This window comes from Pongo pygmaeus, chromosome 16, assembly GCF_028885625.2.
Source record: "Pongo pygmaeus isolate AG05252 chromosome 16, NHGRI_mPonPyg2-v2.0_pri, whole genome shotgun sequence".
Lineage (NCBI taxonomy): Eukaryota > Metazoa > Chordata > Mammalia > Primates > Hominidae > Pongo > Pongo pygmaeus.
This window is the reverse complement of record NC_072389.2, coordinates 24,479,226-24,503,424: the sequence shown is the minus strand read 5'-3', so window position 1 is coordinate 24,503,424 and position 24,199 is coordinate 24,479,226. Positions and strand designations below refer to the sequence as shown.

The 24,199-nt window shown below is 41.7% G+C and overlaps 1 protein-coding gene across 5 annotated transcripts in view; it reads right to left on the bottom strand.

Annotated features, from left to right (window-relative positions):
• Window positions 1-24,199, bottom strand: part of LOC129028688 (multiple C2 and transmembrane domain-containing protein 2-like) — a 58,247-nt gene that overhangs the window by 8,995 nt on the left and 25,053 nt on the right. For 3 of the 5 annotated variants that reach the window (XM_054474343.1, XM_054474342.1, XM_054474344.1), the window contains 3 exons: window positions 20,519-20,670; window positions 16,968-17,033; window positions 7,677-7,784 (listed from right to left, as the gene is read on the bottom strand). In XM_054474343.1, coding sequence (XP_054330318.1) covers window positions 7,677-7,784; window positions 16,968-17,033; window positions 20,519-20,670 — 326 coding nt within the window. Of the gene's footprint in view, window positions 1-6,227; window positions 6,840-7,147; window positions 7,308-7,676; window positions 7,785-16,967; window positions 17,034-20,518; window positions 20,671-24,199 lie in introns of those variants that run through there. The other 2 variants (XM_063653287.1, XM_054474345.2) reach the window with 2 other exon arrangements.

Below are 24,199 nucleotides of genomic sequence, written 5' to 3'. Positions count from 1 at the left end.
AAAAATAAATGTGGATATATATATACACACACATATATGTACATTCCTCATAACAGACTAAATAAGAAAAGCTGTATGATCTTATCAACAGACGCAGAAAAAGCTTTGAACAAAATCCAACACCACTTGTAATTAAAATATCTAAAGAAACTCACTCAACTACAAATAGATGGGAACTTCCTTAACCGAATAAAGTATGTGTATGATGTCTGTGGCTAATGTTAGAATTAATGGCAAGAGACTTAAGTATTTGCCTTCTAAGATTATTAAGAAGTCAAGGCCGGGCGCGGTGGCTCACGCCTGTATCCCAGCACTTTGGGAGGCCAAGGTGGGCAGATCACAAGGTCGGGAGTTTGAGACCAGCCTGACCAACATGGTGAAACCCCGTCTCTACTAAAAATACAAAAAATTAGCTGGGTGTGGTGGCAGGCACCTGTAATCCCAGCTACTCAGGAGGCTGAGGCAGGAGAATCCCTTGAACCCAGGAGGCAGAGATTGCAGTGAGCCGAGATCGCACCACTGCACTCCAGCCTTGGCAACAGAGTGAGTGAGACTCTGTCTCAAAAAAAAAAAAAAAAAAAGAAGTCAAATATGTCCTCCCTAACTCCTCATACTTAACATCATACTGGAAGTCTTAGTCAGGGAAATAAGACAAGAAGAAAAATTACATAGATTGGAAAGAAAGAAACCAACTTTTATTCACAAATGAAATGATAGTCTATGTAGGAAATTGAAATGAATGTAACTTCTGGACTTAAGTGGGTATATCAAGGTCATTAGATACATGTATAACATACAAACTCAATTGTTATTATATATAACAAAAAAGGACAATTAAAATTTGAAATTTACTTTAGAAAACATTTAAAACAGTATGCACATACAAAAAATGAAGTACTGAGGTATAAAGCTGAAACATTATTTTACAGTATGTGTATGCAAAATACTACAAAACACTGATGACAGAAATCAAAGAAGATCTGATTAAATGGAAATGTAGTCAATATTCCTATATTGGAGGAATCGATATTGTTAAAACGCCAATTCTTTCAAACTTGTTCTATAGATTCAACACAATCCTAATCAAAATTCAAGAAGGCTATTTTGAAGATATTGGCAAACTTACTCTAAATTTTTTATAGAAGGGCAAAAGACCAATGCAATATTAAAGAAGAACAAAGTTATAGGACTTGCACTACCTGATATTAAATACATCACAATGTTCTATAAATCTAAAGCCATCAAGACAGCATGGTATTGGTGAAAGAACAGACACACAGACCAATGGGACAGAATAGAGAGCCCAGGGACAGACTCACAAATATAGTCAACTGATATATATATATATATATATATCTCACAAAGGCAATTCAATGAAGAGAAGATAGTCTTCTCAACAAGTGATGCTAAAACAATTAGACATACATACGTCCTCTCCCCTAAAAATTGAACCTAGACACACATCTTATACCTTACACAAAATTAACTCAAAATGTATTATAAATCTAAATGTGAAATACAAAGTTATACCAGTTGTGGAAGAAAACACAGGAGAAAATCTATGTGACCTTGTTAGATATTTGTACCTTGATGAAATTTTAAGTACAACCCCACGAAACAAAAAATTGATGAAAGCTTTGTTAAAAGAAAAAAAAAACCCTTTTTAGTTTGTGAAATGTTATGTCAGTTAAGGTGAAATGGCAAGTCATAGACTGAGAATGTATTTTCAAATCACAAAAGACTTGTGTTCAAAATATGCAAATGACTCTTAAAATTCAACAATAAGAAATTAAGCAAGCTAATTATAAAATGAGCAAAAACCAGTTGATCTTTGACAAAGTTGCAAAAGCAGCTCAACAGAGGAAGGATAGCCTTTTCAGTAAATGGTGATGGGGCAACTGGACATCCATAGGCCAAAAAATTGAACCTCAGCCTGAACCTCACATTTTTATAAAAATTAACTAAAAAATGGATCATGCACTTAAATGCAAAACTAAAGCTGCTAAACTTCAGAAGAAATAGGAGAAAAACTTTGCATCTAGGGCTAAGTAAATAGCAGGCTAAGTAAGTAGCTCTCTTGTTTTACACCAAAAGCATGAACCATTGAAGGGAAAATGGGTAAAATGGTAAGTTGGATTCCATCAAAATTAAAAATGTTTGCTCTATGAAAGACTAGGAATAGGAATAAAAATAATTACAGACCACTAAAAATATCTGCAAGCCAATAGTCACAAAAGAACTCATGTATAAAACATGTAACAAACTGTAAAACCTCAGCAGAAAAACAAATAATCCAATTAGAAAATGGGAAAAGGGGCCGGGCGGTGGCTCACGTCTGTAATCCCACCACTTTGGGAGGCCGAGGCGGGTGGATCACGAGGTCAGGAGATTGAGACCATCCTGGCTAACACGGTGAAACCCCGTCTCTACTAAAAATTCAAAAAATTAGCCAGGCGTAGTGGCGGGCTCCTGTAGTCCCAGCTACTCAGGAGGCTGAGGCAGGAGAATGGCATGAACCCGGGAGGCAGATCTTGCAGTGAGCCGAGATCGCGCCACTGCACTCCAGCCTGGGCCACAGAGCAAGACTCCATCTCAAAAAAAACCAAAAAACCAAAACAAACAACAACAACAAAATATATATACAGACGACAAACGACAAATCAGTATATAAAAATTTGCTAAATGTCATTTTTTTGGAAATTCAAATTAAATCAACAATGAGATACCACTACACACCTATCAAAATTGCTAAAATCCAAAATCAGGAAAATTCCAATTGCTTTTAATAGTTAATCTGTGGGGTGCTGGAAACTCTCATGTATTGCTTGTTGGAAAGCAAAATAGTACAACCACTTAGGACAGCAGTTTGGCAGCTTCTTACAAAGTAAAAACATAGTCTCATCACATGATCCAACAATAGGGTGTTCCTAGGTATTTGCATACTGATTTGAAAACTTATGTGCGCACAAAACCTGTACACAAATGTTCATAGCAGCCATATTCATATTCACCCAAAACTGGAAGCAAATAAGATGTTCTTCAATAAGTGAATGTCTAAACAAACTGCAGTACATTTCTACAATGGAATACTAGTCATTAACAAAAAGGAGCATCATGCAAAAGATGGATGAATCTCAAATGCATCTTCCTAGGTGAAATAAGGCAGTTTGAAAAACTTACATACATAAATTGGAATGATTGATTCCATTTATATGATATTCTGGAAAAGGCAAACTGTAAAGATCATTGTTTGCCAGGGATTTGGAGGAGAAAAGAAAGATAAACGCTGGGTGCGGTGGCTCACGCCTGTAATCCCAGCACTTTGGGAGGCTGAAGCGGGTGAGTTGTCTGAGGTCGGGAATTCAAGACCAGCCTTGCCAATGTGGCAAAACCCCATCTCTACTAGAAAAAAACAAAAATTAGCCGGGCATGTGGGCACACACCTGTAGTCCCAGCTACTTGGGAGGCTGAGGCAGGAGAATCGCTTGAAACCAGGAGGCAGAGATTGCCATGAGCCGAGATGGCACCATTGCCCTCCAGCCTGGGCGACAGGTGAAACCTGGTCTCTGTCTTTTCTTTTTTTTTTTAAGGCGGAATTTCGCTCTTGTTGCCCAGGCTGGAGTGCAGTGGCGCGGTCTCCTCTCACCGAGGCCTCAGCCTCCCAGGTTTGGGTGGTTCTCTTGCCTCAGCCTCCCGAGTGGCTGGGATTACAGGCATGAGCCATCATGCCTGGCTAATTTTGTTTTGCTGTTGTTGTTTTGATAGAAGCGGGGTTTCTCCATGTTGCTCAGGCTGGTCTCAAATTGCCGACCTCAGGTGATCTGCCCATCTCGGCCTCTCGGGGTGCTGGGATTGCAGGCGTGAGTCACCGAGCCTGGCCCACTTTATTAATCAGAAAGGAATAGATGGGCCTGGGGTGGCGGCTCACACTTGTGATCCCAAGACTTTGGACAGCGGAGCGCGGTGGGTCACTGGAGCCTAGGAGTTCCAGACTGGCCTGGGCAACATGGTGAAACCGGTCTCTCTCTCTCTCTTTTTCTTTTTCTTAGGGTGGAATTTTGCTCTTGTTGCCCAGGCTGGAATGCAGTGACCCGGTCTCGGCCCGCCGTGGCCTCTGCCTCCCAGGTTTGGGTGGTTCTCCTGATTCAGCCTCCCGAGTGGCTGGGATTGCAGGCCTGAGCCATAATGCCAGGCTAATTTTTTTTTTTTTTTTTGGGTAGAGACGGGGTTTCTCCATGTTGGTCCGGCTGGCCTGGAACCCCCGACCTCGGGTGATCCGCCCGCCTAGGCCTCCCGGGGGTGCTGGGATTGCAGGCGTGAGCCACCGCGCCCGGCCCAATTTATTAATCAGAAAGGCATAGATGGGCCTGGCGCGGTGGCTCACGCTTATGGTCTCAGGACCTTGGACGGCCGAGCACGGGGGATCCCTTGAGCCTAGGAGTTCCAGACTGGCCTGGGCAACATGGTGAAACTGGTCTCTCTCTCTCTTTCTCTTTTTTTTTTTTCTTAGGGTGGAATTTCGCTCTTGTTCCCTAGGCTTGAATGCAGTGGTGCGGTCTCTGCCCGCAGTGGCCTCCCTCTCCCGGGTTTGGGTGGTTCTCCTGACTCAGCCTCCCGAGTGGCTGGGATTCCAGGTGTGAGCCACAATGCCTGACTAATTTTTTTTTTTTTTGGATAGGGACGGGGTTTCTCCATGTTGGTCCGGCTGGCCTGGGGCTCCGGACCTCGGGTGATCCGCCGGCCTAGGCCTCCTGGGGTGCTGGGATTGCAGGCGTGAGCCACCGCACCTGGCCCACTTTATAAATCAGAAATGAATAGATCGGCCTGGTGTGGTGGCTCACCCTTGTGATCACACGACTTTGGACAGCCGAGCGCGGTGGATCACTGGAGCCTAGGAGTTGCAGACTGGCCTGGGCAACATGGTGAAACCGGTCTCTCTCTCGCTCTCTTTTTTTTTTTTCTTGGGGCAGAATTTCGCTCTTGTTGCCCAGGCTGGAATGCAGTGGTGCAGTCTCGGCCCGCAGTAGCCTCCCTCTCCCGGGTTTGGGTGGTTCTCCTGACTCAGCCTCCCTAGTGGCTGGGATTGCAGGTGTGAGATATAATGCCCGGCTAATTTTTGGTTGTTGTTTTTGTTTTTGGGTAGACACGGAGTTTCTCAATGTTGGTACGGCTGGTCTGGAGCTCCCGACCTCGGGTGATCCACCCGCCTAGGCCTCCCGGGGTACTAGGATGGCAGGTGTGAGCCACCGCACCCGGCCCACTTTATTAATCAGAAAGGAATAGATCGGCCTGGCGTTGTGGCTTAACCTTGTCGTCTCAGGACCTTGCACGGCCGAGCGCGATGGATCACTGGCGCCTAGGAGTTCCAGACTGGCCTGGGAAATATGGTGAAACCAGTCTCTCTTTTTTTTTTCTTAGGGCGGAATTTCGCTCTTGTTGCCTAGGCTGGAATGCAGTGGCACGGTCTCGGCCCGCCGTAGCCTCCCTCTCCCGGGTTTGGGTGGTTCTCCTCCCTCAGCCTCCCGAGTGGCTGGGATTGCAGGTGTGAGCCATAATGCCCGGCTGATTTTTTTGGGGGGGAGGGTAGAGACGAGGTTTCTCCATGTTGGTCCGGCTTGCCTGGAGCTCCCCACCTCGGGTGATCTGCCCGCCTAGGCCTCCCGGGGTGCTGGGATTGCAGGTGTGAGCCACCGTGCCCGGCCCACTTTATTAATCAGAAAGGAATAGATCGGCCTGACGTGGTGGCTCATGCTTGTGATCCCAGGACTTTGGACAGCCGAGCGCGGTGGATCACTGGAGCCTAGGAGTTGCAGACTGGCCTGTGCAACATGGTGAAACCGGTCTCTCTCTCTCTTTTTTTTTTTTTTTTTCGGGCGGAATTTCACTCGTTTCCCAGGCTGGAATGCAGTGGCGCGGTCTCGGCCGGCTGTGGCCTCCGCCTCCTGGGTTTGGGTGGTTCTACTGCCTCAGCCTCCCGAGTGGCTGGGATTGCATTTGTGAGCCATAATGCCCGCCTGAGTTTTTATTTATTTATTTATTTATTTGTTTGTTTTTTGGGTAGAGACGGGGTTTCTCCATGTTGGTCCGGCTGGCCTGGAGCTCCCGACCTCGGGTGATCCGCCTGCCTAGGCCTCCCGGGCTGCTGGGATTGCAGGCGTGAGCCACCGCGCCAGGCCCACTTTATTAGTCAGAAAGGAATAGATCGGCCTGGCATGGTGGCTCACGCTTATAGTTTCAGGACCTTGGACGGTCGAGCGCCAGGGATCACTTGATCCTAGGAGTTCCAGACCGGCCTGGGCAACATGGTGAAACCCGGTTTCTTTATTTTTATGTTGTTTTATTTTTTGTTTTTTTGTTTTTCTGTTTTTTTGTTTTGTTTTGTTTTTTGTTTTGAGACGAAGTTTCACTCTTGTTGCCCTGGCTGGAGTGCAATGGTGTGATTTCGGCTTACTGCAACCTCCGCCTCTAGGTTTAGGGGACTCTCCTGCCTCAGTCTCCCTAGTGGCTGGGATTACAGGCATGTGCCACCATGCCTGACTAATTTTGTATTTTTAGTAGAGATGGGGTTTCTGCATGTTGGTCAGGCTGATCTGGAGCTTCCGACCTCAGTGATCCACCTGCCTCGGCCTCCCAAAGTGCTAAAACTGCAGGCCTGATTCACCACCGAAACCGGGCCTCTAAACTGAAAAACAAAACAAAAACCACAAAGATCAGGCGGGCGTGGTGGGCCCCGCGGGTAGTCCCAGCTACCCTGAAGGCTGATGCTAGAGCCCGAGGTGGAGGTGGCAGTGAGCTATGATGGCGCTGCTGCACTCCAGACTGGGCCACAGAGAGGGACTCTGTCTCAAGAAAACACAAAGGAGAAAAAAAAATGTAAATAAAATTGCTAAATAAAGGAACAGCTTGACAGTTATTATTGAGAAAATAGAAGCAAAGGTTAGCAGACACCAGTGTTCACTTAGTGGGAACTGCAGGTGTTCCCTGGACAGGAGGCTCCTACTTTTCCAAAAGAAATCTGTTACTACCAATTAAAAAAATACACTGTAGGTTTGTTACAATATACAAATAGCTAAACTTCACATAGCCAGGACCATATTCTAGCACTGCTCTAAGCCTTTTCCTGCTCTGAAATAGCTATTGTTGTTACCTCCATTGTAGAGAAAACAGATCCCAGAAGTGGTTGTGGAAGGACCAAAGAAACTGACTATGAAATTGACTTTTTGTAAGTTTCCGACTTAAAGGTTCTTCCTGCTCTGCTCCTTACATTGCCACATTTTAGTTAGGTTCTCACTTGATCCTGAGAAATTCTGCAAAGGTATCACAACATTGCAAACATGAATGGCTGGTAAAGTTATTTGTGAACTTCTATTAAAAGTTCTATTTACACACACAGGCTAAGCAGGAGTCTGCTTCTTTGAGGATGTCAACATTCCCCAAAGGCTTGCTAAAAGCTAAAAATTCAGAATACCTATTTGGCTTTTAAAATAGCAAGACCAACTCTAATTCTACTGTCACCTTTTCACTAATGCATTAAACCCTAAGTCTGATGTCTTGCTTTATAACGTACAACAAAACTTGGGACAAAAATATCTTTTGATGCAGTTTTTCAATTCAAAGCTTTGTTTTCAAAGAGAAGGTGGGAGGAGGGAGCATGTACAATAAGGCACAACACTCACCTATGGCTGGGTAATCTGCTTTCTTTCGCTGTCCCCAGACAGCTGTCCAGCAGCAGCTCCAGGCAGTTGGCTTGCTTCAGAGGGGGTGTGGAGATATCCACTTTACACCTAGGAAAGTTTCAGGAATCAGAGAAATAAAAGTGATTAACTCAAGGCCACTGCGGTACCTCCAAAGCACGTGGCTTTGATTTCATCATCCCCGAAAACTCACTCTGTCTGGTCTTAGGTTTATTGAGCAGTGAAGGTTGCCCCAACTCATAATGCTCCCTCCTAGCCTAACACACTCTAAAATTAAGGAGAGGGAGAGGCCCAGAAAATCAAAAAGAAGGCAGCATCGGCAGATGGAAAATGAAAAGACAGGAGTATGGTCTTTGCCAAATAAGGTCTGCAGAAAGGTGAGATCAAAAATTAGGGAGAAAAAAGTTTGAAAGTTTAAGCCTTATGAGTGAGCATGCTGTGTGGCTTCCCTGGGCTGTGTCTTTTATGAGTAAAAAGAATAAAGGATCATGGTTCAAAACATAAAGGAAAAAAAAAAGATAAGAGAAAGGCAAATGGGAGAGGGTTAATGGAGAAACCATTTTCTTCCTGATTAATGCCAACTGGCGAATTTTTATTTTAAAAAACATGTTAAGGTGTTTTCCTAATAGGCACAGCTCCCCAGGGCTCCCCAGGTGGGTTTCTTTCGGACAAATGGAGCATGAAGTGCTGCTGATTGATCCCATTTCAGCAGCACTGCCAGGAAAGGCTGTGCCCATCTGCTATAAATTGCATGTTTTCTGCCTCTTAACACCCAGTGTTCTGGGGATGTTGAAAACCTCAAACACATTTAAATACAGAAACAAACATCAAAAGGGGGAGTGAGGTGCTAAGCCATTTATTTGCCTTAACACTGACAACGCTGGGTTTGCCTGGACCACACCTGCTCTGTTTATGTATGCGGGTGGGTGAAGTAGGTGGGATTGGGTAAAGTGGAGCATGGTATTCCCAGAAGTCATTTTTTCACATTCTCCTTTACCCTCTATAATTATAGAATAAGATGAATATTCAAGACTTCAGAAAAGGATGGAAGCACTGCTCCCCAGAATGAACAATAAGGACAGATTCTTACCCTAAGCCATCAATGGACTTTGTACATCTGCAGTTAATTACAAATAGGTAAACTTACATACTATATAAAGCAATGGCAATTTTGAGCCACATGGCTAAGTGAACAAAAACTTCATGAAATTTGAGAGAAAGCTTGCAATCACTTTCCCAAATAAATATTACATTAAAAGACTCTACTAGACTTGATTACAAGATTTTAAAATATTTTACATACCAATGTGTCCATATAATTAATTATAAGTGGGCATTTATTTCCTATTTACCAAAAGTGACCCAAATTACAGGAGAGAGTGGCCATTAGAGCTTTTGCATGTAATCCATTCATCAAATATTTCTATGGGAGACAGATTACAAAAAAATGTATTTTTAAATAACCCTCTGATTTGAATCAGAACAGTTTTTCTGTATCAGTAAGGAAGCTTTTAAAGTTAAACTGTATTACTATCTGTAAAAAAGAGGTTATTAAATATTTTTATTTCATAAGCATGATGTAAGTGGGAAATCAAATTTGCTTGGAAAGAAAGAAAGATCAAGTGCTTTAAGCCATTTATTTCTAGAAAAGTAAGTCCCCACAAATTCTTAACCAATATTGCAGTAGTATTTCTACCTAGGAATACTTTGCTAAGCATTATTTTACACTATTATATACACTTTCATTTAATAAAGCTCTTTCTTATAGAAAGGTAAATAATCCAAATTTGTAGAAATGTTCTCTGCTAGTCATGTTGTTACAAATTAGCAATAGCCTATTGATGGCACATTCTTTTTAATACCATTAATAATGGCAATTTATTTTTGTCTTTTAAAGGTTTGCCTTCGTTGTTGGGATGGTGGTTTTGTTGGTTCTTTGCGCAGCCAAAATTTATTTAGATACAAGTGATCTGACAGCTAATATTGTTTGAGGGTCAAAAATAATACATAAGTAAGCACTAATAAAATTTTTCTTGGATAATTAAAAATGAACCTGATATTAATTCTAGAGTAATCTAATAATGTTGTGAGCAGTATTACCATAAGTACAATAACTGTGAAAATTTTCCTAGTGACTGCTTAAGTGCTCAACTTATTGGAACAGAGTAGTTTGTCATTTTAAGTAAAAGCTGAACCACATACCCGATGAAATGCAAAGTAAATATTGGGTTTCTTCTTAAAATTACACATTTTCACCAACTTTTCACTCATTTCTGTCTACTATGAATGTTTTACACTTACGTCATTTAAAAAAAATTAGTCCCTTCACTAGAATGAACACTTTCATGCAAAATAGCCATTTTTAGTTTAGATATTAGAGTCCTATAAGCAACAGGCTGAAGATTTAGGCATCAGCTTAATGGATTCTACATTCTTTGATAACTAATGACTGAATCCAGCCAAATATTTACTTGTACTTTCTCAGTGACTAGAAAGAACAAGTTAAACTGATATATTAGCATCATGTCAATCAAAATTAAAACTTAGTCTTTCTGCACATGGGTTATGACCCAGCCTCTTAGAGGTCCTGACCCACCGCATGAACTGCTATCTTAAGAATTAATTTAAAGCTACCCAAGTAGCCCCCCTTTAATGATGACTTTTTATGAACATTCTCTAACTCTTCTACACACCTTGTGTCCCCATTTATTCCCACATTCTGGAAGAAGGAGGAAAGGTGAGCGAAAGAAAACAATGTATTTCATACAAAACCTACTTCAGGCCTCATATTTAACCTATTTCAACTCCAGCTCACATTGCTTCAGTTTTGTCATAAAGTTTGAAGGAGAACCAGAAGCTCCGGACATTAGCCAGAGACTAGGAGAATTATTTTCATTCACCCCAACCTAGTAAGAGGTTACTGCATTATCAGAAAAGTGGCCGAATTTTTTTTAACAAAAATACTTCTTTCCCTCAAATTGCAAATACTGTTAACCAGAATACTCATCCAACCTTCCAAAAGAGAAATATCAAATGAATAAAATGGCTTTTTGTGTTTTTTTTCTTAGGTTCAAAGACAAATGGACTAAAATCTAAAGACTTTAAGATGTAAACATTCTATAATACATTCATCAAAGACATCTGCAATATGAAAACTCTCAAAAGAAGAATCTAGGCTGCTTCTTTTTCATTAGTGTACTGGATTCTCCTCTGAAAAAATACTCAGTAACTTGGTTGATCACTTAGGTCTTTCTAGTCACTGCTGAAGACCAGTAAAATCTTGCTCTCTTCTGTCCTCTCTTTGGCTACGTCTTATTGGCAGGGTACAGGATTAGCCTTTCCTTGTGACGGGCAGGTGTGAGGGGCCAATAAGTAAATATTTTTGGTTTGTGGCCATAAGGTTTCTGTAGCAACTACTAAAATCAGCCCTTGTCCCATTAAAGCAGTAATAGATAATGTAAACAAATGAACAAGACTTTTTTCCAGAAAAACTTTATTTACAAAAACAGGCAGCCATATGGATTTCACCTATAAGCCCTGGTTTGCTGACCCCTGAGTTACAGAAATATTTGTAATTTAGTGGTGGTGACTTACACTTCTTTTTTTTTTTTTTTTACTGCAAATTTTTTAACTCACGGCAGCCCAAGAGACTCTGGTCAAAATATCCAATGATCTGTTATTAATAAAAAATGGATAAAGCAATAAAACCTATAAAAATTGTTCTCTTCTGTCTGATAGAAACAATATGGAAAACACACACTCAGGGCATCTATATAAGGAATTCAATTAATGAGCATGAACCGATTAGGTCTGCTCCAGTGGCATCACGAATGACTTCACACACAAGGGGACTAAATGTCTTTAGACAGTGATTCAGAAGGTGCAACACACCAGCCCTTAGGTGACCAGGAAATTTTTATTCCAACGTCAGCTTTTTAAAAATGCAATCAATAGGAGCTCCACTGCAACAAGATTTACATTATGGAAATCAAAAGAGCCAAGTCACTGCTGTGTTAGTGCCTAGAAAGGAACTCCCATTGTTCATCTGCAAGACATGGAATCCAATGGCCTTGTGCTGTCACCCCTGCCCTCCTCTCTAGCCTTATCATGTGACACCATTGATCTTTTCACCTCATCAAGGTTCTCAGAGGGAATGTACTCTCTCTCCTTTCCAGGCCTTTGCCTATGTTGTGCTGTCTTCCTGGAAAGCTCTTCTTCCTGTCTCCTCCTTAACTACTATTCCTACAGCGGTCTCAGCTTAGACCGCTGTTCTCCAAGGAAGCCTCCTTTTTCATTCCAAGCCCAAACTGGTATCCATGATGCCAGGACCCCACAGCCCTCATTCCACCTACTGCCACTGCCTCCTTACTTGTAGTAGCCCAAGACCCATTAGTGCCCAAGGACAGCACCCTTTTCTGTATCGTTGACCACTGAATCCTCAAGTACGTTGCCTTCTGCCCAACACACGATGTGCTCTAGATTTGAATAAATTGAATGCACAAAAGAATGAATGTCAGCGCTGTAACAAAACTCATAAAGTCAAAAACTCCAAAGCATAGTGTTTTCTGTGAACTAGCTAAATCTTTTGTAGCCTCTGTTTCTTCCCCTATGTAGGAAAGGAATTGAAATAAATGTATTTATTAGGTGCCTCCCATATTTAAAATGCCATTGTTCTACTCACCTGAAGAAAACAGACTAAATTACTTTTTTTTCCCTTTCCTGCAATAGGCGTATATTAAAGCCACCCTCTCTAGCCCACAGGCAGTTCATGTGCTGATTTAGCATTGTTTCTGACCTCCCGTTCTTGTCTTTCTCCATTAATCCCACAGCATTTTAATGTTTTCATTCAACACATAATTTTAACATATCAGTCAGACAAACCTGCTCAAGTTTTATTTGCCATGATAGCTTTTAACCTCTTATTCATTACCATAATTCTATGTTTTATATTACAGACTCGTCAGCTTTTAACTTAAAGGCAAGGGGCAGGAAAGAGTGCTAGAGTTTTAAAAGCTGTAAACCTCAGAGGCTAAGGAAGCCGGGGAAGAGGAGAAAAATGGTGAATGTGTCAAGCCCGGCTGTAAAAGCAGATCAACGACATGGGGTGCAATTTGTCTAGAGAAATACTCCAGCCCAGATTTTTCACTGCCTCAGAGCCACCAATAAACTTGTAGAATATCAGAGCCACTTATCCAGGACCATCTGGGACTGAGGAGGGACTCTGAGGCCGGCTGATCCAAATGGGCTTGTGGGTTCCCATTCTCCACCTTTCCGAACTAAATTAAGTCTAGAATATTCTATAATGAGTTAATCTCTGGAATCACCTTGAAATATAAAATATACTTTAAGAAATTGATATGATTACTTTGAAATGGCTCAAAATGGAATAATCTATATTACTGTATATTCATGTTCTTGACATTTTAAAAGTTGGAGCCAGTTAAACTTAGCTTTATGTCTTACTCTCCCCTAAAAGCTCACCGTTCCTATCTAAGGTCAGATACTTTTTTGCTTGTTTTACCCATGAAAAAACACTGGAGTCGGTAGGCAACACAGTTTCAGGGGATGATGGACCGCAGCACCTTCATCTCACCAACCCCAGTGTTTTTAGGAGTTACTTGTGGCTCAGGGGGCACTGCAGGCAGGTGGACTATGGAACAAGGGGAAGTCAGCAAGTTCCACATGACTCAGGAGAGCCTGGAGGAGGGGCCTACAGGGCAGGTCCATGTTTTAACCATCACCAAGCTAACAACCTACCCATGCCAATGTGATTTGTCTACACATAAGCAGCCACTACACCAACCTTGTCATACATGGCTACACAACTTCAGTATTGTTCAGGCTGACCTACAATGCCCAACCCTTCCATTAATGGATGTCCCTCCTACCATGTCCTTGACAATGGTCACTGCTCACTTTTACCAAAAAATACCAAAAAATTCTATGCTGTTTTGGAGAAAAAAAAATACATTGAATCTTACTAGTCATATCTTATTTTCTTAAATTGCATAATTTGAGTTGCCAAGGTGTAAGGACCTACAGTTTACATGCAGAAAAATCTCAAAATTAATAATTAATACCTACCATCAGAGTGAGCAAGGGAATAAACAATGTCAAGTAGATGTTGTTACTGTTTGCCATGATGACCCTGCCAGTTGGCCAGTGAGCCCATTATACAGATACAGAGTCATACTCCACAGGGAATGCACTGTCCAAGTCCCACAGTTAGCAGACAGTGTGTTATCAGGAAGCTCAGGATGTGTGACCCCAGAGCTGATGTTCCTTCTCTCCCACTGAACGGCCTACACAGCTTCCCCGAAGAGAATTTCCCCAGACAGTCCATCTAGATTTTTAACTCTAATGCTCAATTATTAACATCAAGGTTTTATCCAAAAATAAAGCATGAGACAGGCCTTGGAGAGGAGACAGTTAAGATACATTTGCACCAGACACAAAAAGGTTTTTCCCAACAGTTGGAAAATAAAATAGCTGGGCCTTACAATGAACATCACAAAGAAAAGCAAATGTGTTAAAAAAAAAAAAAAACCCTTGAAATATTTAAACAATAGCCACGAAGAAGGAACCATAAGTAGCAAGTCAGTGATGTCCATATGCTAGCACAATCTTTCAGGCTGAGAAGCAGTCGACATTTTATTGTAGATTTCTCCCACCTGCAAGTTTGCTGCGGGGTAAAGCCGTAGAGCCAGCTCCCAAAAGATACTTTTGTTATCTATTGTACTACAGGAGAGGAGAAAGGAAAAGGATACAAAAAAATTTCTTTAAAATTCATGAAGAGGAAGAACAGAATGACCACTAAGACAGGTATACCTCTCGGTTACAAACAGGAAATAGCTAAATAATAAATGAATACCCAAATGACGAAACATGGATTACAAGGGACATCTTAAATTACATTTTTTGTCTCTGTGGAGAAACGCAACACTCATTTGGAAAAGCGTTTCCTATTACATGAAGGAAGCGTGATAGCACAGTGACTTGTGAAATGCAGGGGCATTATTCTTTGCACCTACTACAACAACACACTGGCCATTCATCACAGGAGGCCCCTATTCCCACTGTTCAGATAACACTTTGGGACACAGAGTTCTCTGCATTTCATTTGTGTAACTGATCTTTGCTCTTTGGGCTAGCACAAAATTTCAAATCCTATGACCATCCGTATTGGCAGGGTCCTGGTATATCACGGTATATCACAGCAGTGACAACATTAGAGATACTGGGATGTACCTGAGCCTGAGCTATCTCAGTTACCCTGTATGAGTAGAGAACTGAGAGACAAGGTCAGAGCAGTAATCCGACAGGCCATGTATGTGAAAGACTGGACCACAGGAAGTGAGTTTGCTTGTAAATGCAAACCTGGCTGGGAGATGGCCAGGGAAGAAATGATTGCAATCTAACAGATAAGCATAGAATTGAGATGTGCAGATAGTGCAAAGTAACGCAACCAGAGATGTGGTGGTTGAAGTGAGAGGTCTTAAGTGGGAGCAGTGCCGGTCCCCTAGGGGTGTTTGGACACATGTTAAGGAACAAAGGCATGCTGTGTGTGCATACATATGATTGTGTGTTTCCCACAAAGTAATCAAGGAAAGTGACCGGTATCAGGTAGCTGAGAGCCAGGTTTGCTAAACATCCTGCAACATGCCAGACAGTCCCATGCAACAGGGTACCCATATTGAGAGACACTGGAGCAACATTCCACAGGTACTGAACTCCCCACGCATCTATCTCAGGATACTGAGGTGGCAATGACAACAAGCAGTCAGACACTGTATTAAGCATTTTACTGAGAAAAAGCCCTGCACAGGTATTCGGTTAGCTGGGTCTCAACCTGTTTATGCCTCTAAACACCTTGCTGATGAAACAAACATTTCACCTCCTTGGGCCTCTGCATTTCCTCGTCTGTTAAATGAAGGGGTTTTTACTAGATGAGTGGTTTTCAATCTTTAGTTTTCAGCAACAAAACCCTTTCTTCAAATGGAATCTCAATATAGAGCACAGGCAAAAGCTGAGATGCTCTGGCCACAGAGGAGAGATGTCAAGAGGCCCTCCCATTCCTCAAGGGGTGACCCTAAGGCATCTCCCTGAACCCAAGATCCAGCTTTGAAAAAGACACCCCATAGTGGTTGGGATCCCTTTCAACATCTGTGTTCTAATTTTTTTTTTTTTTTTTTTGACACAGAGTCTTGCTCTGTCGCCCAGGCTGGAGTGCAGTGGCACGATCTCAGCTCACTGCAAGCTCTGCCTCCTGGGTTCACATCATTCTCCTGCCTCAGCCTCCCGAGTAGCTGGGACTACAGGCACCCACCACCATGCCCAGCAAACCAGGATGGTCTCGATCTCCCGACCTTGTGATCCATCTGCCTTGGCCTCCCAAAGTGCTAGGATTACAGGTGTGAGCCACCACGCCTGGCCTGTGTTCTAAATTTAAGATCTGTGTACAAATAGTATGCATACAGATGAACACAAGGCAAGTGATTTGATGGAGAAAACTACTTGGTCTTTGAAAACACAAAATCCTGACTCTGGACCTCATGATTAAGTCCAAGGCCAAGTCATGTGTAAACTTCTGAAGCTCCATTTCATCATCTGTAGAATGAGCATGACACCAGTAATTCAAAGGGCTTTTCTGAAGCTCAGAGATGGTCTGTGCTTCTACCAGCATCACCTTTTTGCTTACTGTATGCTGGTTACGGTGCCTATGCTGCCTTATTTCATTGTATTTTTCACTACAACCCTAGGAAGAAGCAATTATTGTTCATTACACATGTGAGTGTCTCAATTAAGTTGAGAGGGTCCAAAAGTAAAGAAATAAAATAGATTTGGCCTCGAACTCCATTCCTTGGTGTTCTATGAAGTACACCAAGGACAGTGAAATGCTTCCATCATGGGAACACGCAGCCTTAGACCTTTACTAAATTATGTAACATTTCACTAGGTAGCAAAATCAAAATTTTAGGGTATATTGGAAATTTATATAAAATGTTTTGAATACTCTGAGATGGCAGGTTACCTTTCTTTAGATAATTCCTTACACGCACTATTTTAATCAATACTGAATGACATTTCCCAATTAAACAAACAAAAACGAAAAGCAAACTTTCCCCGGTTAGGATTGGCCATCCAGCTCACTGATGGCACTCTGGGGTGGGGGATGCGAGGTCGTGCCCTCAGATCTAACAGATAAAGATCACCTCTCAGAACCAGCCCCATGCAGAAACAAGCTCCCGCCACTGGAAAGCAGAGGGGACTCACCTGCCCAGACTTTCCTCATGCTTTTTACTGTCCTCTCTCCACACTTCAATGTCCAAAATGCCCATCCTGTCAGAGAAGTAGAGAAAGTCAAACTGTTCCTGCCACTGCGGATTTGCATTCTTACACAGTGTCTAGAAAACATGCAGGTATAATATTTATTTTATTTTATTTTGACAGATTCTTGCTCTGTCGCCCAGGCTGGAGTGCAGTGGTGTGATCTCGGCTCACTGCAAGCTCCACCTCCAGGGTTCATGCCATTCTCCTGCCTCAGCCTCTTGAGTAGCTGGGACTACAGGCACCCGCCACCACGCCCAGCTAATTTTTTGTATTTTCAGTAGAGACGGGGTTTCACCATGTTAGCCAGAATGGTCTGGATCTCCTGACCTCGTGATCTGCCCACCTCAGCCTCCCAAAGTGCTGGGATTACAGGCATGAGCCACTGCTCCCGGCCACACTTATTTTCTTAAAATGTCATTCATTGCTACAGAAGCTACACATTAATTTCATTATTAAACTGCAGGGGGTCAAGATGATGGACCTCACCCTTTATAAAGGTAAACTTCCCTTTTTAGAATGAAAGGGACTTGGTGGATTCAAGAATTGGTAAAACATTACTACTCTCCTAGCTGCCCTCCAGATCCAATAATTTATCCACCAAGTTACAAAGAATACTGTTACCTCACAAGAAACTATAAATTATATACACACACACATACACAGTGGACATATATCAACAGGCATCTTACAATTGTCTCTCTTACAGGAGGTCACACTAATTGCTTAATCGAATGCAAGTAACACTTTTGTTGGCACATCCATTCAATGCTAGCTTAGCAACTATATAAATTAACAGTTTGGGGACTTAATTAACATCTGTCAGATGCATTAAATGAGAAACCCATGACTTGTATATTGCCACCTATTTTTAAATCCAAAGTTAGTGAATCCAGTCACTAGGACAGGAGGAAGACTAGGAAACTCCACTGCAGCCAAACCTAAAAATTAACAAGAGTCACTTGAAAATGCCACAAGTGTTTCTGTGTTCTTCAAAAGTGAATTCAAACTGCTTCTGTGTTTGGTTCATTGGCAGGATTTTCATCTTTGTTTCCTTTATATAGAGATTAAATGTGTGAATACAAAGTGGGCAAAAATGTTGGTCCCAGAGTATTAGTGCAGTGTCAGGTATTAAATCCCAATACCAACTATTCTTGTGTGAGAAAAACGTAGAGAACTCAGACCTCAGCTGTAGCCAATGTCATGTAAAATCATTTCAGCTGTTTTTCACATCAGGCTTAATATATCGGATCATAAAATTTAGAAACCAGGGAGAAAAACAGAAACCGCTGGGTGCGGTGGCTCACGCCTGTAATCCCAGCACTTTCGGAGGCTGAGGTAGGTGGTTCACGAGGTCAGGAGTTCAAGACCAGCCTGACCAACATGGTGAAACCCCGTCTCTACTAAAAATACAAAAATTAGCCGGGCCTGGTGGTGCGTGCCTGTAATCTCAGCTACTCAGGAGGCTGAGACAGGAGAATCACTTGAACCCGGGAGGTGGAGGTTGCAGGAGCTGAGATTGTGCCATTGCACTCCAGCCTGGGCAACAGAGTGAGACTCGGTCTCAAAAAAAAAAAAAAAAAAAACCGGGGGGGGGGAGCTGGGTGCGGTAGCTCACGCCTGTAATCCCAGCACTTTGGGAGGCTGAGGTGGGCCAATCATAAGGTCAGGAGATCAAGACCATCCTGGCTAACACAGTGAAACCCCATCACTACTAAAAATACAAAAAATTAGCTGGGTGTGGTGGCGGGCGCCAGTAGTTCCAGCTACTCAGGATGCTGAGGCAGGAGAATGGCGTGAACTGGAGAGGTGCAGCTTGCAGTGAGCCTAGATCCTGCCACTGCACTCCAGCCTGGGCCACAAAGTGACACACTCCGCCTCAAAAAAAAAAAAAAAACCCTATTAGACCACAAATTAAATGCAATATTTCCCAAGGGTGAATGTAACAGATATTGAACTAATTCTACACTTCACCTTAGTCCAAAGGGTTAAGTGTGCTTAGTGATGAATAATTTTTCCATAAATCCTTAGCCTGACCCTGGCAAGCTAAAGGAATCTTAGTAGAGAGATATGGTTACCCTGGATACCCTCACTGTGAGGCACAGCCTGAAATTACCTGGTTAAAATAATTATCTGCATACTTCTGTCATCACGCCCCCTCAATTTTCACATTTTTAATAAACTATTCTTCAACATGAGCCTCAATTCTCGATTTTGTGCTAGAGTAAATGACATCAAATATTTGATTCTGCACTGAAAATAGTGCAGTGCGCACAACCTCTTGCCTCCCTAAATCATTTTCCAACTTGTCCTTATCTGCTGCATCCTCGAAGCTAGAAAGTCCAAACTGCAAATAGCCTCAGGGCTATTTTCAAAATTGTCCACTGATTGTTTTTTCTTGTGTGGCTTTTGGCATGTGATTTAACTTTCAGGTACCCTAGAGCTCCTTCAATCCATAAAACACAGGAAATATTCGTGTCTGACAATTATGTAAAACTAATTAATTATCGTGGTTTAGAGACTATAGTTTTTGAAATAAAATCCACACCAAATTACTAAGATTAAAAATTGAATGGAATTTGGATCGGCAGAATAAGATGAATTATTTTTAAAGATAGTTAAAAATGCCATTACATTTGTTTAAAATAAATCACTTTTAATACTTTGGATAGTTTATTATTATTTTTAATCAGAGCAAAAAACAGGAGCACTAGATTCTATTTTTGGTGTGAAGACTAGCAAACAAGAGAATGCAATGGGTTTATAATTCTGGAAAAAAATATATATATAGATATATTTTTTTGAGACAGAGTCTCGCTCTGTCACCCAGGCTGGAGTACAGTGGCACAATCTTGGCTCACGGCAAGCTCAGCCTCCCAGGTTCATGCCATTCTCCTGCCTCAGCCTCCCCAGTAGCTGGGACTATAGGTGCCCGCCACCACACCCAGCTAATTTTTTGCATTTTTAGTAGAGAAGGGGTTTCACTGTGTTAGCCAGGATGGTCTTGATCTCCTGACCTCAAGATCCACCTGCCTCAGCCTCCCAAAGTGCTGGGATTACAGGCGTGAGCCACTGCACCCGGCCTTCTGAAAATATTTTTAATTATCTCACATATTTTAACCCAAATATCACATATTATGCTATTCTATTTCTGTAGCATTTTGAAAACTTTTACTTATCCTTTTCCTGCATTCTATGAAACATAGTTTGCTTATTTTCAAAATGAAAAAAAGTCATGCATTCAAATCTATGATTTAATAAGCTTTCTCTAGCTCTGTTACTATATTAAAATAAACTATACTAAGCAATTAAAACAATACCCACATTAATTGACTGCATCTATACAATTATTTTGTTTTCTGCTCCTTAATATAGTTAGGAAGGCTAAACATAAATTACTTCTACTTTTGTAAAATTTAAAGTGAGAAACAACTTTTTTTTTATTTTAAAGATACCATTCTCCTTATGGAAAGATAGAACTTGCCTTACTCTTATACCTCTGATCTCCCAGTTTTAACTGGACAAAGATTTCTGTCATGCTTCCTCCTGAGACAGTCTTCCCTTCCAACAAAGTTATAATTATAATCCCGTTCCAGAGCTGGTTTCTTTTCAAGGACTCAGAGAGCCGTAGGTTGCATATCAAAGAGGACTAAAGCAAAAAATAAAGATGACATGTAAACTTGCTTATAATTCCCGAGAGTGACTTTGGTGATCATTGGAATTCCAACTTTCAATATTTGCTTGTAAAAAATTCCCTCCCTACTGGTGAAAAGTGTTATTTTTCGTTGGTTTTGCAAACCTGCTGTCACAGTTATGTGACTTCCTTCTCAGGCTTTGAAGTGGTAATAATATGGTGAAGGAAGAGTATATGCAACACTTTGACTGGGCACTGGCCTGCGCTCCCACCCAGATGAGCTCTTTGGTGGGACTCCTTTGACTGGGCCTTTAGCTATTTTAATAGTGTGAGAGGAATAAAGGCATTCTGGGAAACAGAGATATTATAAGCAAAATATCTCTGGGCATTCAGAAATAATGACTTTGAATTTATCCTTCACATTTGAATCTGTCTCCACTTCTCTTTATTCCTTGGGCTACTACCAAAAGCCCTATACCACATAAGATTCACTACTCCAAATAGAGCCTTCAGTGGCCTAGCTGGTCAAATGAGCTTTACAGATCTGGGGTGGGGGTGGGAGGGAAGGGGGTGTATAAAGTATATCTCACTGCACCTGGGACCCAGGAGGGGTTCAATAACTTAACTCTTATTTCCTTTTCTAAATTATATTACTCACACTCATACACACCTTATAGGAAAAGGGCAAATGCCCTGTTATTAAATTTTAAATAGAGTAGCCACACTTCATTTTTTAATTTCCACTATGTAAATTTTCAAACATATACAAAGGTAAAGAGAAGAATACAATAAATCTGCATGTACTTAATCACCAGATTTACTGTCTTGCAAATCTTATTTTACCTATGCCTTCGTTCTTTTATGGTTGAAATATCTTAAAGCGAAATCCATATTTGTTTTTACATAACCATCCGGTATGATCACACTCAATGGCGTTAACCATAAGTTGTTTAATCTATGAAATACACAGTGCATATTCACATTTCCCTGATGGTCTCAACCACTCCCTTTTATGGTTAGTTTGTCTGAGTTGGGATCCCCACGTGATCCACATGCTGCATTTGGTTAGCAGAGTTCATTTACGTTGTCCATTAAATTAGCGAAATGACACAAGCATAGGCTTCTTTATTGAAGGAGAAATAAATGGGCTGAAGAATGTAAATGGTGCCGAGCATCATCGTCGAGCAATGAATTTCTAACACTATATATTCATTCCTGTCATCACTCGCTATATCTTCCAGATCATTCAGACACCAATTTGCTCGGACGCCAGTTAGTCACAATTTATCACAACAAAGGGTATGTCAGTACCATAGTCATTATACACCAGCTTACCTCATCGAACCCAGGCCACTCCACCACTCTTAATAAGTGACACAACAATGCCACACTAGGTATTTTGATCATTTATGACAACCTTAAACAAAATACATTCAAGAAAACACATATTCCCAAGCTTCATATCTGTATTAGCCCATTTTCATACTGCTATAAAGAACTGACTGAGACTGGGTCATTCATAAAGGAAAGAGGTTAATTGATTCAGTGCAGCATGGCTGGGGAGGCCTCAGGAAACTTAATCACAGTGGAAGGTGAAGGGGAAGCAAGGCACCTTCTTCACAAGGCGGACAGGAAGGAGAAGTGCCAAGTGAAGTGGAAAGAGCCCCTTATAAAGCCATCAGATCTCGTGAGAACTCACTATCATGAAAACAGTATGGGGGAAACCGCCCCCATGATTCAATTACCTCCACCTGGTATTTCCCTTGACACGTGGGGGTTATGGGGATTACAATTCAAGATGAGATTTGAGTGGGGACACAAAGTCTAACCATATCAATATCCATGTGTCTTTTCTCTTAAGCCCCCCACACACACACATAGGTTTTGCGGGTGCTGAGACAGAACAGAAGGGGCAAGTGAGGAAAGAATCTTAAAAAGAAATATCCTCTTCTCTGGTGAACGTGAGTAATTCCTTCATACTTCATATATATAAATGAGAAAATATGTATAGGAATATTTGAACTATTTCATAAACCTTTATTATTGAATATATGATCATTATGCTTACTATATATAAAAATAACATTTCAGATATAACATATTCAATAAAGGTTTATGAAACAGTTAAAATTAAGTGATTTTGTGTTGGTCATAAATACACACCATCACAATATATAAATAGATGTATCTGCATATATGCACATATATCTATACATATCTATACAGGTATTGATATACATAATACATTTTATAGCTTATTAGGTACATGGGCTAAAAACTTCTACCTTTAAAACAAAAATGAGATTTTGATTCATATATCCTGCTGCAATTCCTCCTTTTGCTTTTCTTCTTCATTTTTTTTTTTTTTTGAGACGGAGTCTTGCTCTGTCTCCCAAGCTGGAGTGCAGCGGCGCAATGTCTGCTCACTGCAAGCTCCACCTCTTGGGTTCATGCCATTCTCCTGCCTCAGCCTCCTGAGTAGCTGGGACTACAGGCGCCTGCCACTGTGCATGGCAAAGTTTTTTGTATTTTTAGTAGAGATGGGGTTTCGCCATGTTAGCCAGGATGGTCTCGATCTCCTGACCTCGTGATCCGCTCGCCTCAGCCTCCCAAAATGCTGGGATTACAGGCATGAGCCACCGTGCCCAGCCTCTTTTTTTCTTCTTAAAATTTGACTTGCCAATCAACAACCGAAAGCATGACCTGTCCCACGGCCATGCTTCAAAGCTCCGGCAGATATATTCCTCCCTAAACACTGCAACTATTTCAAAATCCTTTTTATAAAAACGGGAGTAACGTCCACAAAGGATCAAAGGGCATCCTGCAGTCTGGCAATTGCTTAAGAAGAATGGCAGCACTTCCATGAAATATGCCCTAAAATAATTTTGCGGCTTGGTATGTCCTAATTTCAAACTGGATGTTTATCTTGGAAAGGCTTCTAACCTGTCCATAAAACAGCTCCACTTAGCGCTATGAGCTCTGTAAAAATGGAATCCAAAGCTGGTTATCAAGGGGGCCTAGAGATGGGTTCCACATGGCGGAACAGCATGGGAGGGCAAGGCTGAGGCCTGTATCAGGTGCAGCTTGGCTGGAGCTCCTGATCTAGACACTCGTTGCATTACACCATCACATCTGGATTCTTGCTTGTCATGTCCCTGGGAAATATCCACTTTCCATCAAAGCTTTTGTCTATCACAGTCGGACTTTGAACATTTTAGCATTTAACGCAGTCATGTTTGATCTGATGGACTTGCTCTCTGCTGTCCAAGATTTTTTTCCCTCCTCCTAAAGGGAGGGCAGAAGTATTTATTGCAGAGTTCACAGATAGAAAAGAACACAAGAACTTTATTCTACTTATTACACCCCAAATATTTCTGCACACCACTATCAGGTTATTTCTCTTTTTTTTTTTTTGAGACAGAGTCTGGCTCTGGAGCCCAGGCTGGAGTGCACTGGTGCTCACTGCAAGCTCCACCTCCCGGGCTCATGCCATTCTCTGCCTCAGCCTCCCGAGTAGCTAGGACCACAGGCGCCTGCCACCACG